The following is a 15,480-nucleotide window of genomic DNA, read 5'->3' as shown; positions in this document are numbered from 1 at the left end:
GCAAGTAAATGTGGTTTTTTCTTGGTCTTCTAGAGCAATATGAATTTGGAAGTATCCGGAGTAGCCATCAAGAAAACAATAATATGATTTACCGGCTAATCGATCAAGCATTTGATCAATAAATGGTAGTGGAAAGTGATATTTTCTTGTGGCCGCATTCAATCTTCGGTAGTCTATGCATACTCTCCAAGAATTCTGCACTCTTGTTGCTATAAGTTCACCACTTTCATTTTTGATTGTTGTCACTCCGGACTTTTTGGGCACTACTTGGACCGGGCTTACCCATTCGCTATCCGAGATAGGATAGATGATGTCCGCTTCAAGTAGCTTAGTGACTTCTTTCTTTACTACCTCAAGAATGGTTGGATTAAGTCTCCTTTGAGGTTGCCGGACCGGTCTTGCTCCTTCTTCAAGGAATATGCGGTGCTCGCATACTTTGGGGCTTATTCCCACTAGATCCGCCAAACTCCACCCAATTGCCTTTTTGTTTTTTCTCAATACATTCAGCAATTTCTCTTCTTGTTGAGGGGTTAGCTCTTGGGCAATTATCACGGGTAGCTCTTGGGCTTCATCAAGGTATGAATACCTTAAGTGAGGTGGTAGTGGCTTCAATTCCATCTTTTTATTTTTCTTTGAGGTTTGAGTTTCCGGATGAGTTGCATGATGTGTGGTGTTTAGTTCGCTTGACTTTTCATTTGCTTCTTCAACCCTATACTTCTCATCTAACCTTGCTAGATGTACTTCGGCCACTATGTTATCGATTGGATCACACCGAAATAAAGAATGGTTCTCCGGTGGATGCTTCATTGCTTCCTCTAGGCTAAAGCTTACAATTCTCCCATCTATTTCAAATGAGTAGTTCCCCGAGTAAGCGTCAAGTTTAAATCTAGAGGTCCTCAAGAATGGTCTTCCAAGTAGGATAGACGATGCTCGCTCGGTTTCGCTTGATGGCATTTCAAGGACATAGAAGTCAATCGGAAACACCAACCCTTTTATATTCACCAATACATCTTCCGCAACACCCGCTACGGTTATTATGCTTTTATCCGCTAGGACAAATCTTGCCGTCGACCTTTTTAGTGGTGGTAAGTTCAACACCCGGTAGACGGATAGTGGCATGATGCTAACGCATGCTCCAAGGTCGCACATACAATCTCTAAATTGAACTCCATTGACTGTGCAAGTGACCATACAAGGACCCGGATCATCACACTTCTCGGGTAGTGTTCCCATTAAAGCGGAAATAGAACTCCCCAATGGAATGGTTTCCAATTCAAGAATTCTGTCCTTATGTATGCATAAGTCTTTGAGAAATTTAGCATATCTAGGAACTTGATGGATAGCATCAAAGAGGGGGATGGTTACCTCAACTTTCTTGAACACTTCCACCATTTTGGGGTCGAGTTCTATGCGCTTTTTAGCTTTCTTTGCAAGTGTTGGGAATGGAAGTGGTTGAGCAACTTCTTCTTCCAAGGTTCTTTTGGCCTTGGTTGTCTCTCTTGTTGGTTGGACCTCATCCTCAACTATGGCTTGTGGTGCCTCCTCTTCCACTACTTCTTCTATATTTGTTCTCTCCTCTTCTTGAGCGGTTGTGATAGGGCTTGAGTCCTTTGCTTCCTTCCCTTTTAGTTGCGTACCGGATCTAAGGGTGATGGCATTGATGCCCCCCTTTGGATTAGGTTGAGGTTGAGAGGGAATGACACTTTGGATTGGGGGTTGAGGAGAGGGAGTTGATGGTGTATCCATGCGTGCGAGAAGAGCTTGTAGTGTAGAGGTGAGGCCGGTGAGGCCGGAAGCAAGTGTGTTTTGTAGTTCCTTTTGACCTTGGATAATGGTTCGGAGTGTTTCGTCTTGGTTAGAGGGGGTGGTTGCATATGTGAGTTGAGGAGCTTGTGATTGGTTGGGTGGTGGTCTTTGATGTGGTGGTTGATAGGTTTGGTAGTTTCTTTGTGGGTTTTGTTGGTTGTATGGTTGATTTTGTGAGTTGTATGGTCGGTTTTGTGAGAAGTTTTGTGAATTGTTACCCCATCTTTGACCTCCTCCATTGTTGTTGTTGTCCCTATTCCCTTGTTGATGGTTGTCTCTCCAATTTTGATTGTTGTGCCCACTTCCTTGGTTGTGGCTTCCTCCTCCTTGATAAGAGTACCCTTGGTTAGGATTACCGCTTTGGTAGTATCCTTGATTAGGGCGATCATAGAAATTGTGGGTAGCCGCCAAGGTATTGTCTTCTTGAAGGCTTGGGCACTCATCCGTGTAGTGAGAGTAGCAAGAGCAAATGCCACATACTCTTTGAGGGACCAATTGTTGGTTGTGTTGTTGAGGTGGTGGAGGGTGTTGTTGGTATGATTGAGGTTGTGATTGTTGTTGGTTCAATTGGAGTTGTTTCAAGATGGATGTCATCTCATTCAAGGATTGAGTTAGAGCGGTGGTTTCACTACTAGTTGATACCTCATTCACGGTCCTTGAACGATTGACTCTTCGCCTCATATGTTGATTGGATTCGGCCAAGTCAATAATAAGTTGCCATGCCTCCTCCGCGGTTTTATATTTAGACAAAGAACCATTGCTTGAAGTGTCCAAGAGGGTTCTATCTTGCTCTCGCATCCCTTGACATATGTATCCAAGCAATACTTGAGTGTCAAGCATGTGATTGGGGCATGCATCTAGTAGCTTACGAAACCGTTCCCAATACTCATAGAGTGGTTCCGTCTCACCTTGCACAATACAAGACATTTCCTTCCTTAGCCTATCCATCTTTTCCGGAGGTAGGAATTTATCCAAGAATCCCCTTCTAAGTAAGTCCCAATCGGAGGTAACTTCACTAGAGAGGGTGTAGAACCATTCTTTAGCCTTGTCCTCAAGAGAGAAAGGGAAAGCAAACAACCATATAGCAACTTCATCGGACCCTTCCCGTCTAGTAGTTGAACATATGCAATGGAAGTCCTTGAGATATCGAATAGGGTCTTGTGCGGGAAGCCCATGAAACTTAGGTAGGAGGTTGATCAAAGCGGTCTTCAATTCAAAGTTAGCATTCAAGTTGGGGTGAGTTACGTGAAGGGGTTGAAGGACATAATCCGGTGCACCCACTTCCTTGATGGTAACTCTCCTCGGAGCATCCATGGTATTAGTACCTAGAACAAAAGAAGATTTGTTAGTGAGATTGATGGGAGTAGGATTAATGCCTTCGTTGAGTGACGGTTCAATGTTCACTTTTAGTAAGGGTTGAGGTGGTGAAAACCTCTTCCCCTTTTCCAAACTTAGGCCGCCTCCGAGCTTGTCTAATATGAAACAAAGTTCGTTCTATTTCTGGATCAAAAGGGACTAAGCTCGGATTCGGTTGTGAACGCGTCATGCAATGAAGGGGGGATGAAATTCATTGTAACAAATGAGGGGTTAGTCACTTGAATTATTCACAATGAGGTGCAACTATGTACATATACACATGCTTAATCCAAACAATAACATGGCACACAAAGCAAATTCCCCGGCAACGGCGCCATTTTGACAAATGAATTTTTGTTGGTATAGAATTTATCAAGTGATCAATCGTAGTATAGTCTAAACCAACGCGAAATCCATCATCAAACAAAACTACAATCTATATCCGAGAGTATTAATCTCCCGAGTCGTTCTCCCTTGGAATTGCCAAAGTATGCATCTTATGGATTTAGTAAGCCTTGTTTGAGTTCTTTGAAGGTTTTAGCAAGTAATGAGAAACAAGCAATCAATTATCAAAAGGACTTGACTTAGGGTTGGCATTGGAAATTCTATCCTCATAGCTCATTCAATGTTGACAACTATTAGGCCTTGCTTCATTTAGTTATCCTCTAAGTATAGAGGAAAATCAAATGAAAACAATCAACTTGAGTCACAAGTCCTAGCTTCACCTTATGGGAATCTAGCTTTAGTGCACTCCAAGTCAATTAGCAATCCCTAACTCTCAATCAACTATTGAGATAACTATTCAATTCCTCCCAATTTCCAAACCCTATGCCAAGTACAAAAATTCTACTCCATAGCTAGTATTGACATTTTACCAAACATGTAATGAGCAAAAAGGAAAGTCATGGTGAAATGAAGAGAAAAGTAAAATTAGAAATATTGCAACACAAGGAATTAGCAACAAGTATCAAGGAGCAACAGTGAGAACCAAAACCTCAAAATATCGATGGAATCCAAAAATCATAGAATTGAATCCTAGATCCAAGGAATGTTAGCAATTACAACTACAACTTGAAATTGGAAGAGAAAACCTATTACATGAACAAAGTGAAATGAAAGTTGCAATGGATCTCACCAAGGAATGGGTAAAAATCCAGAATTTTGATGAGGAAGAACCCTAGTAAAAGCTTGAGAGAAGTTGATGAATCCTAGAGAGAAGTTGGAGTTTCTCTCTCTAACAATGTAACTAACTAAAAAATATCTCAAAACTAGAAAAATGAACTAAGTGTCTTCAGCCCTTGCCCCCTTGGTCCTCTTAAGCCTTTTCCCGCCAAAGCACTCCTCAAAAGTTAGGACCTCTAACCAACTCCACGCCTAAGTCACGTGACTTTTAAAAAAAAATCATTTTCGAACATCGGCGCGTACGCGCAAGGTACGCGTGCGCGCCCTGGATGCGGTTCTGGAGTATGCGCGGAGGCGGAACGTACGCGTACGCGTCCATGAGGATCCTGGCTTAGCCGCTGCTCAAGCCGGCTCGTGGCTTGGCTCTTAGTCTCGGCTTCACGTTGTTCTCATCCGCGCGGGCGCGTCAGGTGCGCGCACGCGCCCATGCGGAAATTTCCAAAGCTTCAATTCTCATGCTTCCTTTCCTTGTACCCGTCTTCCTTCTCTTTTCCTGTCCATTCCTACTCTATACCCTGAAACCACTCAGCACACAAGTCACGGCATCGAATGGCATCAAGAGGAGATTAGAGAGGTATCTATTTTAGTGCAAAATAAGCATGTTTTCATTCATGAGACAAAACTAGGAAAGGAATGCAAGTCCTTGTATTTTCATTCAGAAAATGTGTGAAATCATTGACAAACCCTTTGAAATTAGCACAAGATAAACCCTCAAAATGGGGTTTGTCACTGGTCCAAGTTTATTGAGATCAAACACAATACAAATATTGAAAAATGAACATTTCATATAACATGAAATAAACCATCAACTTAATTCTGCAGAAAAATAACTCAATATCTGTCATAGGACATATAGCATAAAATAAACTCCCACTAAACCAAGGCATCACAAATATTGACACCCATCCGAGCAGTGTGCTCATGAAAGACTTTAGGGGTCAATTCCTTGGTTATTGAGTCTGCTAGCATATACTCTGTTCCTATATGTCCTATGGAAATATGTTTTTCTTAAACTTTCTCCTTAACAACTAAGAACTTGATGTCTGTATGCTTCAATTTTGTCAAGCTCTTATTGTTGTTGGAGTATAATACTACTGACTTATTGTCACAAAATATCTTTAATGGCCTTTCAATGTCATCTACTATATAAAGCTCAATGACAAAGTTTCGCAACCATATGCCATGAAATCGGAATCAAAGTACCTAATGATCTCCAAAATTTTCTGATCTCCGATAAGCAAGCATGTAATCCTTTGTTCTCTTTAGATAACGCATTATGCGTTTAATAGCTATCCAATGATCCATGCCTGGATTGCTCAAGTATTTACCCAACACTCCTACTATAAATGATATATCGGGACTTGTGCAGACTTAAGCATACATTAAGCTCCCTAATGCTGATGCATAAGGTTTATCATGCATTGCTGTCCTCTCAAGATCATTTTTAGGGCATTGCTTGAGACTGAACTTGTCTCCTTTAGTTACGGGTGTGTCCATTGGTCTACATCTTTTCATGCCATGTCTACTTAAAATCTTTTTGATATAGTTCTTTTGTGATCATCCAAGAATACCTTGAGAGCGATCTCTTAGTATCTCGATTCCTAATACAAAAGAGACATCACCAAAATCTTTCATTTCGAATTTGTTCGATAGAAATTTCTTAGTTTCATGTAACAAGCCTATATCGTTACTAGCAAGTAGAACGTCATCAACATGTAAGACCAAAAAGATGTATTTACTCCCACTGAACTTGCGGTATACACATTTATCTATAATATTTACCTCAAAACCATATGAGGTAATAACTTGATGAAACTCGTGATACCATTAACGGGAAGCTTGTTTGAGATCATAGATGGATTTTCTCTTTTCTCTATTGGATCTCCTTAATGACACTTCTTGAGGTTGTTGAGCTTGCTATATGGATTGGAATTGAGGAGGATTCTCATTATTTTTCTGTGCTGTAGCAGTATCTTGAGCAACAACGATATTCTCATTGTTCTCTTGTACTGTAACTGGATCTACAGTAGGATTCTCATTGTGCTTTTGTACTATAACTGTGTCTTGAACAATAATAGGTACAAAGACCCGATCATTGTCAGTTACAGAATCCTCATCAAAAGCAACATTTCTAACATTTCCTTCCCCCCAAACTCAACATCCTCAAGAAATCTCGCATTTTCCATTTCAAAAATAGACCTTAATGCAGGATTGTAAAACTTGTACCCCCGTGAGCGCTCAGCGTAACCAACAAAGTAGCAACTAATTGTTCTTAAGTCCAATTTTCTTTCATGCGGCCTATAAGGTCGTGCCTCAGTTGGACATCCCCAAATATGCAAATGCTTTATATTGGGTCTTTTCCCAGTCCAAAGTTCATATGGGGTTTCGTTAACTGCTTTGCTTGGCACCCTAATAAGGATGTACACTGCGGTCTTTAAGGCTTCTCCCCTGAGTGATTCAGGCAAGGAAGAATGACTAATCATACTTCTCACCATGTCCTTAAGTGTTCGGTTCCTTCGCTCTACAACACCATTCATGCTAGGTTTGCCTGGCATGGTGTATTACGGAACAATACCACACTCATCTAGGAAAAGAGCAAAAGGCCCAGGACGTTGCTCACCTGAACCGTCATATCTTCTGTAGTATTCACCACCACGATCATATTTGATAGCTTTAATTTTCTTTCCAAGTTGAAGTTCAACTTCAGCTTTGAAAGTCTTGAAAATATCCAAGGCTTGGAACTTTTCATGAATTAAATATAGATACCCATAACGAGAGTAATCATCTATGAACGTAATAAAGTACCGTTTGTCCATTCCAAGAGACAGTAGGGAATGGGCCACATATATCGGTATGTATCAGTTCTAAGACATCTTTAGCTCTCTCGGCACCTAATTTCCTTTTGTTTGTTGTTTTTCCCTTTATGCACTCAATACAGACTTCAAAGTCCGCCAAATTTAGGGGTCCAATAATTTCATCCGACACAAGCCTCTGAATTCTCTGTTTAGAGATGTGATCTAGGCGTTTGTGCCATAATAATGCCGAATTCTCATTTAGTTTTTGTTTTGTACCCATTTGCAGTATTTCATTATTATAGGAATTTAAGTCAAGCCTATATAGATTATCCACCAAATGACCAGAGCAGATATTATTCGAATTATAAAAGTGACTGACTTTATTGTCTCCGAATGAACAAAAAATAACATGATTTGTCTAAACGAAAAACAGAAACCAAATTTCGTCTTAAATGATGGTACATAAAATGTCTCTAATAAATCCAAGTAAAATCCACTCGTGGAACATAATCTAAAGGTTCTTATAGCTTCGACTGCAACTATATTGCCGTCTGCCACATAGATGTATCTTTCAGCATCACTTGGCGGTCGGCTCCACGGGCAACCCTGCATAGTGACACTTACATGAGTAGTAGCAGTAGAATCTACCCACCAAGTATCAGCAGGTGCATAATTTAAACTAGCCTTAGAACAAACGAAAGTGAGAATTATACCCTTCTTCACACGCCAAGTGGCATATTTGGTACAATCCTTCTTCATGTGTCCCACCTTCTTACAGAAGAAATAGGTTGAAACTTGATCCTGTTTCTTAGCTTTTTTTCTGCTGAGAAGGCACATCCGCAGTAGTATCACGCTTTCTTTTATACTGAGAAGATGAAACCATGTGAACACTTTCAGTCTTATCTTGCTGTAGCCTCTCTTCTTCTTGCACACAGTGAGATATAAGCTCATTTAAGGACAAGTGTCCTTCAGAGTGTTATAACTCACTTCGAATTGCCCAAAGTGTGCAGGAAGGGAAATCAAAATGAAATGCACGAGTAAATCTTCAGACAACTCTAACTTTAGTGCTTTCAATTTTGAAGCAAGATGAGACATTTCCATAATGTACTCCCTAATGCTTCCTTTACCTTTATACCTCATGGAGACAAGTTTGCTCAAAATACTACTTGCCTCTGCCTTTTCATTCTTAGTAAAGAATTTTTTAACACCCTTTAGAAACTGTTTGGCATCTTTATCCTCATAATTGAGCCCCGAAACGCCTCAGGAATTGAGCGTTTCATGATCATAATGCTCATTCGATTGGATCTCTCCCACTTCTCTATTTTAATCTCATTGAGATTTTCCGGAGTGGAAGTGGGTTTCTCCTAGATCCATACAACCGAGGACAATCTCCATGGTATCTTTCCAAACTTTAAAGTTTGAACCATTCAGCATAGGAACACTACTAATTAGTGCAGAAACATTGATAGCTAAAGCAACAGTTTCTGGATTAGAACAAAAGGAACATGTAGTAAACATTAGTTAAATAATGGGAAAAATCCATATTGAGATATCTAGAACAACATTAATTTTCAATCTTTGGATAGAAAAATTAATTGTAAGTGATACTCTCATTGCAGTAATCAAATATTGTAAAAATTCCTGTCACACATTAAGCCTTTCTTTGGACCGACTTAATGCGCACATGAAAACTTAAACTTTGCAACCTATTTATTACCGCATATATTTTCTATTAATTGGCCAGATAATAACCTTCCTTTGGGCCGATTATTGACCGCATAATTAATAGAAAATAAACAAAAGTGTGCAATGCTTATTATTTGGCCAAACAATAAACTTTCTTTGGGCCGATTATTGTTTGCATAAATAATAAACATTACTTTATTCTTAATGTGTTACCCAAACATGTATTTACTATTAATATGTGTATGTAATTCGGCCAAATATAGACCTTCCTTTGGGCCGACCAATATTCGCATGAATTACATAACATCATATTCCTTATGTTTTGAATAAATCAATTTTTATAAAAGAAGCTACTTTGGCAGCATAATGTTCAATCAATTTATTCCAAAACCAAATCTTTATAAAATAGATGGGTATACTAATCTAAATTGTTACTAGTTTCTTTATGCAACAATTAAATAATTTTTTTATTATTCAAATATTATTAATATGTACACATAACTTGGCCAAATATAAATCTTCTTTTAGATAGACATATTAATCCTTATATTCTAAAAGGATAATCAATCAATTTTATACTAAATTAATGGCCTACAGAATTACATCCGAGACAATCATAATAATACTTTGTACTAATGTCTCAAAACAAATCAGTAACTGAATTCATAAATTAAAAAAAATGAATATGGTAAAATTTATATATATAAAAGCAGCCGAAAGTATATATATATATAAAGTAATCTCAATGGCCACAATAACATGTATGCCAAAACAATACTAAAGTTTTATATATATATATATATATATATATATATATATATATATATATATATATATATATATATATATATATATATATATATATATATATATATATATACTCAAAGTCATGAACAGTCGCGCATACATAATAAAAAAAATTCATGAGGGATCAGTGAAAATACTAATATACATATACACATATGACGCATGCGCATGGTAAAAACAATTTCACCAAATGCGCGACAATTTTATATGTAAACAACATATATGTATATATTGATCCAATAAAATAAAATTGAATATTTTTGATAATTTAATTATGGATGGCTCTGGTACCACTTATTGCAATAAATTAATTTCAATAATTCCAGATATATTGAATCACAAAAAATATAACATAATGCGGAAGCGTATCTGAATTCATAAACATGAATCATACGATCGGAAGAGTTTAGATCTTGTGGTTCTTTCGATCTTCCTCAACCAAAGCCTTCTGTATTCCTAGGCCGGCTGAACTGTAACTCTTTTGATGGGAAAAGAGCAACAAAGGCGGTTTTTGGTATGTTGGGAATCGAAACCCTGAAGGTCTATTTATATTTGAGCATGACACCCATTAAACCCTTAAACCCAAATAAAATAGTATCTAAAACCCAAAAGATAATATATCTAAAATCCAAAAAGATAATTATCTAAAAAATAAAAGATAATATTCGATTTTATTTTCATTTAATTTTAAATTAAAAATAATAATAACTTATTCAATTAGTATTTAAAACAATAAATGAGATCATCATTATATATAAATTATTTAATTTAAAATAACATAATCTATGATTATAATTAATATATGTATTGCCACAAATAAGTAAGGAAATCAAAATAATTTCCAAACACCCACAACACGAATGACTATGCTGTCAATAACGGCAATTATTGTATGACCTAATAATGGGACAGTTCCAACAAATTAACATCAAACCACAAACTATTTGTAAATACTCCTCAGGTAACATTTTCAATTTACGTAACTTACATTTTACAAATATACATGCTAATTTTATTTTCAGAGTCCCTAATATTTTTTTTTTTCGCAATGGCCATTCATATGCCCGTTTGTTTTCGGCCCACTTACTTTCGTTAGTCCAAGATATAACGTTGGGTCAGAAATCTATATTAAAAGATTATGTGTTTAATTTTTGTAGTTAACAAAATAACTTTTTTATGGCTTATTCATGATGAAAGGTATTTTGAAAAGAAAATTTGTAAAACAATTCTACTCTCTCGTAACGCTGTTATGTATAGTATAAAAATATAAATTATAATTAAATAAAGAGTTGTTGGTAAAAAAAATATTTTTTTTATTATCAGTAACTTTAATAATCAAAGCAGTATTTTAACTGCAGAAATAAAATTAGGTAAATTGGAGTTGACAGAAAAAAATTACAAAAAATGTCGAAATCGAAAGGTAATGGATGACCTCTTTCAAAGTGTCAAAAATTTCATCCGGCCTTTAAAGTTGGAAATGAAAATATGGAAGCGAAAATTGAGGAACAAGTTAGTACTTGAAAATCAAAGATAAAAATTTGGAGATAAAAATTTTTTATAGTCAAAATAAGATCGTGGTTAAGAAAAAAGAGAAAATGAGATCGTAGACAATATGCTCCAGAATCAGTTAAATTCACATGGTCTATAAATAATAGAAATTCAGAAAAAGTTCAGGACTTCACTAAAAATATTAGATTATCACTTAAAATAATAAAATTCTGAATCTCTGCGACGCAACGAAAGAACATAGGGTGTAAATGCATGTGAGTGTCAGAAGTCAATCTTCTATTTATTTGCTTTTGCTTATCGTATTCATTGTTATTTGTTTTTTTTTTTGTATTTTATTATTAGTTTGTTTTAATCAACATTTTACATTTTCATCATATTGTTTATTCATTCCCTCGTCATCTGTTATAAATTTATCACTAGCGACTCTCATATAAATCGCCTCGACACTAATTAAGTAATTCCTGGATCGAACTCACTCTTTTTTCAGAGGAATTGTATCTGCTCCCAAATACTTGAGATCTTGATACAAGCTCGTTTCGACACTGCTTGTCGAAGTTAACTAAAAAACAAGTGAAACAAAAGTAAAGTATCATTTTTGTCTCCAATATTTGGGGTAAGTCCTATTTGTGTCTTTAACGTTTAAATCGTTCTATTTGTATTCCTAACGTTTGTAAAAGTGATTCAATATTGTCCTATCGTCAATTACACATCATGAGTTTTAGTTATTGTTCTGAAAATCTCTTCTTAAAGTTAGAGTTCAAATGTCTGGGACAAAATCGATAATCTACTCTGAATAATAGCTCATCAAAAGTTGAAAATAATCCCTGCAATATTTATATAATTCACTTTTTAGAGATATAATTGAACCTAAACACAAATAGCGGGTACAATATTGAAATTGAACACATTTAAATAAGACCTAATAGAATGAATATATTCAAATGAGAATAATTGAAAAATACAATCTGATATGTTAGTATAATTGACGACAAGATAATATCGAATCACTTTTATAAATGTTAAGGATACAAATAGGATGATTTAAACGTTAGAGACATAAATAAAACTAACTCCAAATATTAGAGACAAAAACGATACTTTACTCTTAAATAAATATACATATAAAATATTTTGCAAGATTATTTTCTTGATAAAATCTTTTTCATAAATTTTATTACTCTTTCAGTTATTTTGTATTTTTTTAATAATAGGAACAAAAAAAAATATACTATTAAATTTTTATCAATAAACAATTATCTGTCAAGGAAGAAAAGAAATTTCTTCAAACAATAAAACAATTACTTCACTAGGGATTGTTGATTTGTCGTATCTTCTGATTTTTATTTCTATTTCTATCTTACTTTTAAAAACCGGTGTCCAATTTTCATTTCCCAACGTAGTTGACTAGTAATCAAGTGATGAAACTTCTCTCTAAACCTTTTTCTGCAAAACACGTCTCTTTATATAGTCTACATATGGCACCGAACCTTCAACCTTGCATCATAATAATTAACAAGCACTGCAACATAGCTAAAAATAGAATGACACCATTAATCTCCTACACCTTCTTTTCTATTCTCTTCCTCATCATAACGCTCAAGTTCCACTTCTCAACAAGAAGGTTCAAGAACCTTCCACCAGGTCCACCACCTCTTCCCATCTTGGGCAACCTCCGCCAACTCAACTTCCCCTTGCACCGAACCCTTCACGCCTTCTCTCAAAAGTACGGCCAAGTCTTCTCCCTCTGGTTCGGTTCCCAACCCGTCATCGTCGTCTCATCGCCCTCTCTCGTTCAAGAATGCTTCACAAAGAACGACATCATCTTGGCCAACCGGCCGCCGCTCCGTTCCGCGAAACACGTCGGCTACAACTTCACCACCGTCACGGTCGCACCTTATGGCGACCACTGGCGCAATGTCCGCCGCATTATCTCCCTTGATGTCCTCTCCACGCACCGCCTCAACTCGTTCTTGGGAATACGAAGGGACGAGACCCTGAGGCTGGTACAAAGCCTTGCGGCTCCATCGCGAAATGGTGAAGATTTTGCCAAGGTTGAGCTGAAGTCGAAGCTCACGGAGATGACGTTCAACACCATCATGAGGATGATCTCGGGGAAGAGGTATGTTTGAAAATTAAACAACATTAACAATTTCTTATATTTTATATTTTAATATATATTAATTTACATTAATTTTTTTTAGTAATTAATTTTAATGTACATTTAATATAGTTGTATTTATAATTATATTATATATTTATTATATTAAAAATACACAATTATTTTAGTAATTTATACTGTTTTCCTAACATTTTTGTATTTATCCATGAAAGGTACTATGGTGATGACTGTGACGTCGCGGACACAGAGGAAGCGAAGCAGTTCAGGGAGCTCATCAAAGAACTTTTATCGTTGGGAGGGTCTAGTAACCCTTTTGAATTCGTGAAGGTTCTTCGGTGGTTCGATTTTGGGAACCTAGAGAAGCGGCTCAAGGATATTGCTAGGAGAAGCGATGTATTCTTGCAGGGGCTTATTGATCAACACAGAATGAAACAGGGTGGAGATAAAAATACTATGATTGACCATTTATTGAGCTTGCAACAGTCGCAGCCCGAGTACTACACGGATCAAATCATCAAAGGCATTGTTCTGGTGATTGTTGCTTTCACTCTCTTTTAGCTGCTGCTGCTTCTTGTGTTATATAACAGAAAGAGGTCTTAGAACTATATAATAAATATATAATATGATTATAAATACATGGGCTATGGCCTTCTTTATCAAAATAGCTGTCGCTTTTACTCTTTTAGTTCACTGAATTGTTTAGATACATTAACTTTTTAATGAACCTAAAAGGTGACGGTTATCACTGCTGGTTTTTTAATCTTCATTTTATTCTACGCGAAAATCAATAGTACTCAGATTTTCCAAACTTTCTAAGTTTTGTCTCCATTCACCAACTTTTGAATATGAAGAAAATTACTAGTTTTATGAAAACGAAACAAAGATTTTACTCTTATGGTGTCGAATTTGACTTGAACTCGCAGGTTATGCTTCTTGGAGGAACAGAAACATCAGCAACTTCTTTAGAATGGGCTATGGCTGCATTACTAAACCATCCAGAAGTGTTAAAGAAGGCCAAGGAAGAAATAGATACTCAAATAGGACAAGATCGCTTAATAGAAGAATCCGACATTTCGAAACTCCCTTACCTACAAAATGTTATCCACGAGACATTTCGGTTGCACCCTGCATTTCCATTATTGGCGCCACATTATTCTTCAAAAGATTGCACCGTAGGAGGATACAACTTCCCAAAGAATACTATTCTGTTGGTAAATGCTTGGGCTATTCATAGAGATCCTGAACTATGGAGCAACCCTACTGAGTTCGAGCCTGAGAGATTTGAGAAAGAAGGAGAAGCAGAAAAGTTGATTCCGTTTGGGCTTGGAAGAAGGGCATGTCCTGGAGCAAACTTGGGGAACCGTACAGTGAGTTTAACTTTGGGTTTATTGATTCAATGTTTTGAATGGAAGCGAATAAGTGAAGACGAAATTGATATGAGTGAAGGAAGAGGAGCGACCACCCCGAAGTTGATTCCTTTGGAGGCCTTATGTAAAGCAGATTCAAGTATCATTGACAAGGTTTTTTAAGGAGCTGGTAAGGAAAAGAAAATCTTAGACTAATGGAAAGAATATGCTATGCTTTGTTTAAATCTTATAATATTTCATCACTTTTGTTGTATTATATAGTAAAATAATTATGTAAGTAGTTATGTGAAGAACTACTAGGCATAATAAAACGTACTACTCAATTATCTAGTACTGAAAACACTTTGTATTTAAGTAAGCTAAAAGGGTTGGCAACTTGCCAACTTTATTTGGTTAGCTATCACGAGGAGCTTTGGCAAAGAGGATTTTAGACACTCTGAATGATTTTTCCTTATTTTAAGGATATTCAAATTCAAATCGGCAAAAAAAAGAAAAAAAAAAGGCCAATATAAACATATACAAATAGAAAAAGCAATTTTATCTATACTACATTTGTGGTACATAGCTAGTCCCAAGCTCGGATAAAGGAAGAGGGTTGTGTTAGATCTTCGACAGTCAACATAAAAACTTAGTCGAATATTCATGACATGGATCAAAGACGTTATTGCGCTAAAGTTAGGTCGTTGCTCGAAAGCATCGCGCTGTATGGCTCGCGTACAATGTCAAATGAGCAAAAGCTGCTACATTGGTACCTGGATGTAGTGTTAAATGAGTAAGGGTTCCTGCGCTTTCGTGAACGAACAAGGGTAATAAGCTGGTTCACAAAGAAAAAGGTAAAGGTAAAGGTCGGAAC

General features: G+C 36.6%; 1 protein-coding gene across 1 annotated transcript; it reads left to right on the top strand.

Moving 5' to 3' along the window:
- The first annotated feature begins 12,513 nt into the window (after positions 1-12,513).
- On the top strand, positions 12,514-15,047 carry LOC112799808 (cytochrome P450 81E8). Its single transcript, XM_025841826.3, has 3 exons — positions 12,514-13,260; positions 13,473-13,791; positions 14,184-15,047. The coding sequence occupies exons 1-3, from the start codon at positions 12,560-12,562 to the stop codon at positions 14,787-14,789; spliced, it is 1,626 nt and encodes a 541-aa protein (XP_025697611.2). The 5' UTR covers positions 12,514-12,559; the 3' UTR covers positions 14,790-15,047.
- The last annotated feature ends 433 nt before the right edge of the window (positions 15,048-15,480 follow it).

This window comes from Arachis hypogaea, chromosome 1 (assembly GCF_003086295.3).
Source record: "Arachis hypogaea cultivar Tifrunner chromosome 1, arahy.Tifrunner.gnm2.J5K5, whole genome shotgun sequence".
Lineage (NCBI taxonomy): Eukaryota > Viridiplantae > Streptophyta > Magnoliopsida > Fabales > Fabaceae > Arachis > Arachis hypogaea.
This window is presented reverse-complemented; position numbering and strand designations above follow the sequence as displayed.

Coding starts and splice junctions, on each gene's coding strand:
- LOC112799808 (XM_025841826.3), top strand. CDS start 12,560: ATGAAACTTCTCTCTAAACCTTTTTCTGCAAAACACGTCTCTTTATAT. Junction 13,261..13,472: donor AGGATGATCTCGGGGAAGAG/GTATGTTTGAAA, acceptor TATCCATGAAAG/GTACTATGGTGATGACTGTG. Junction 13,792..14,183: donor TCATCAAAGGCATTGTTCTG/GTGATTGTTGCT, acceptor TTGAACTCGCAG/GTTATGCTTCTTGGAGGAAC.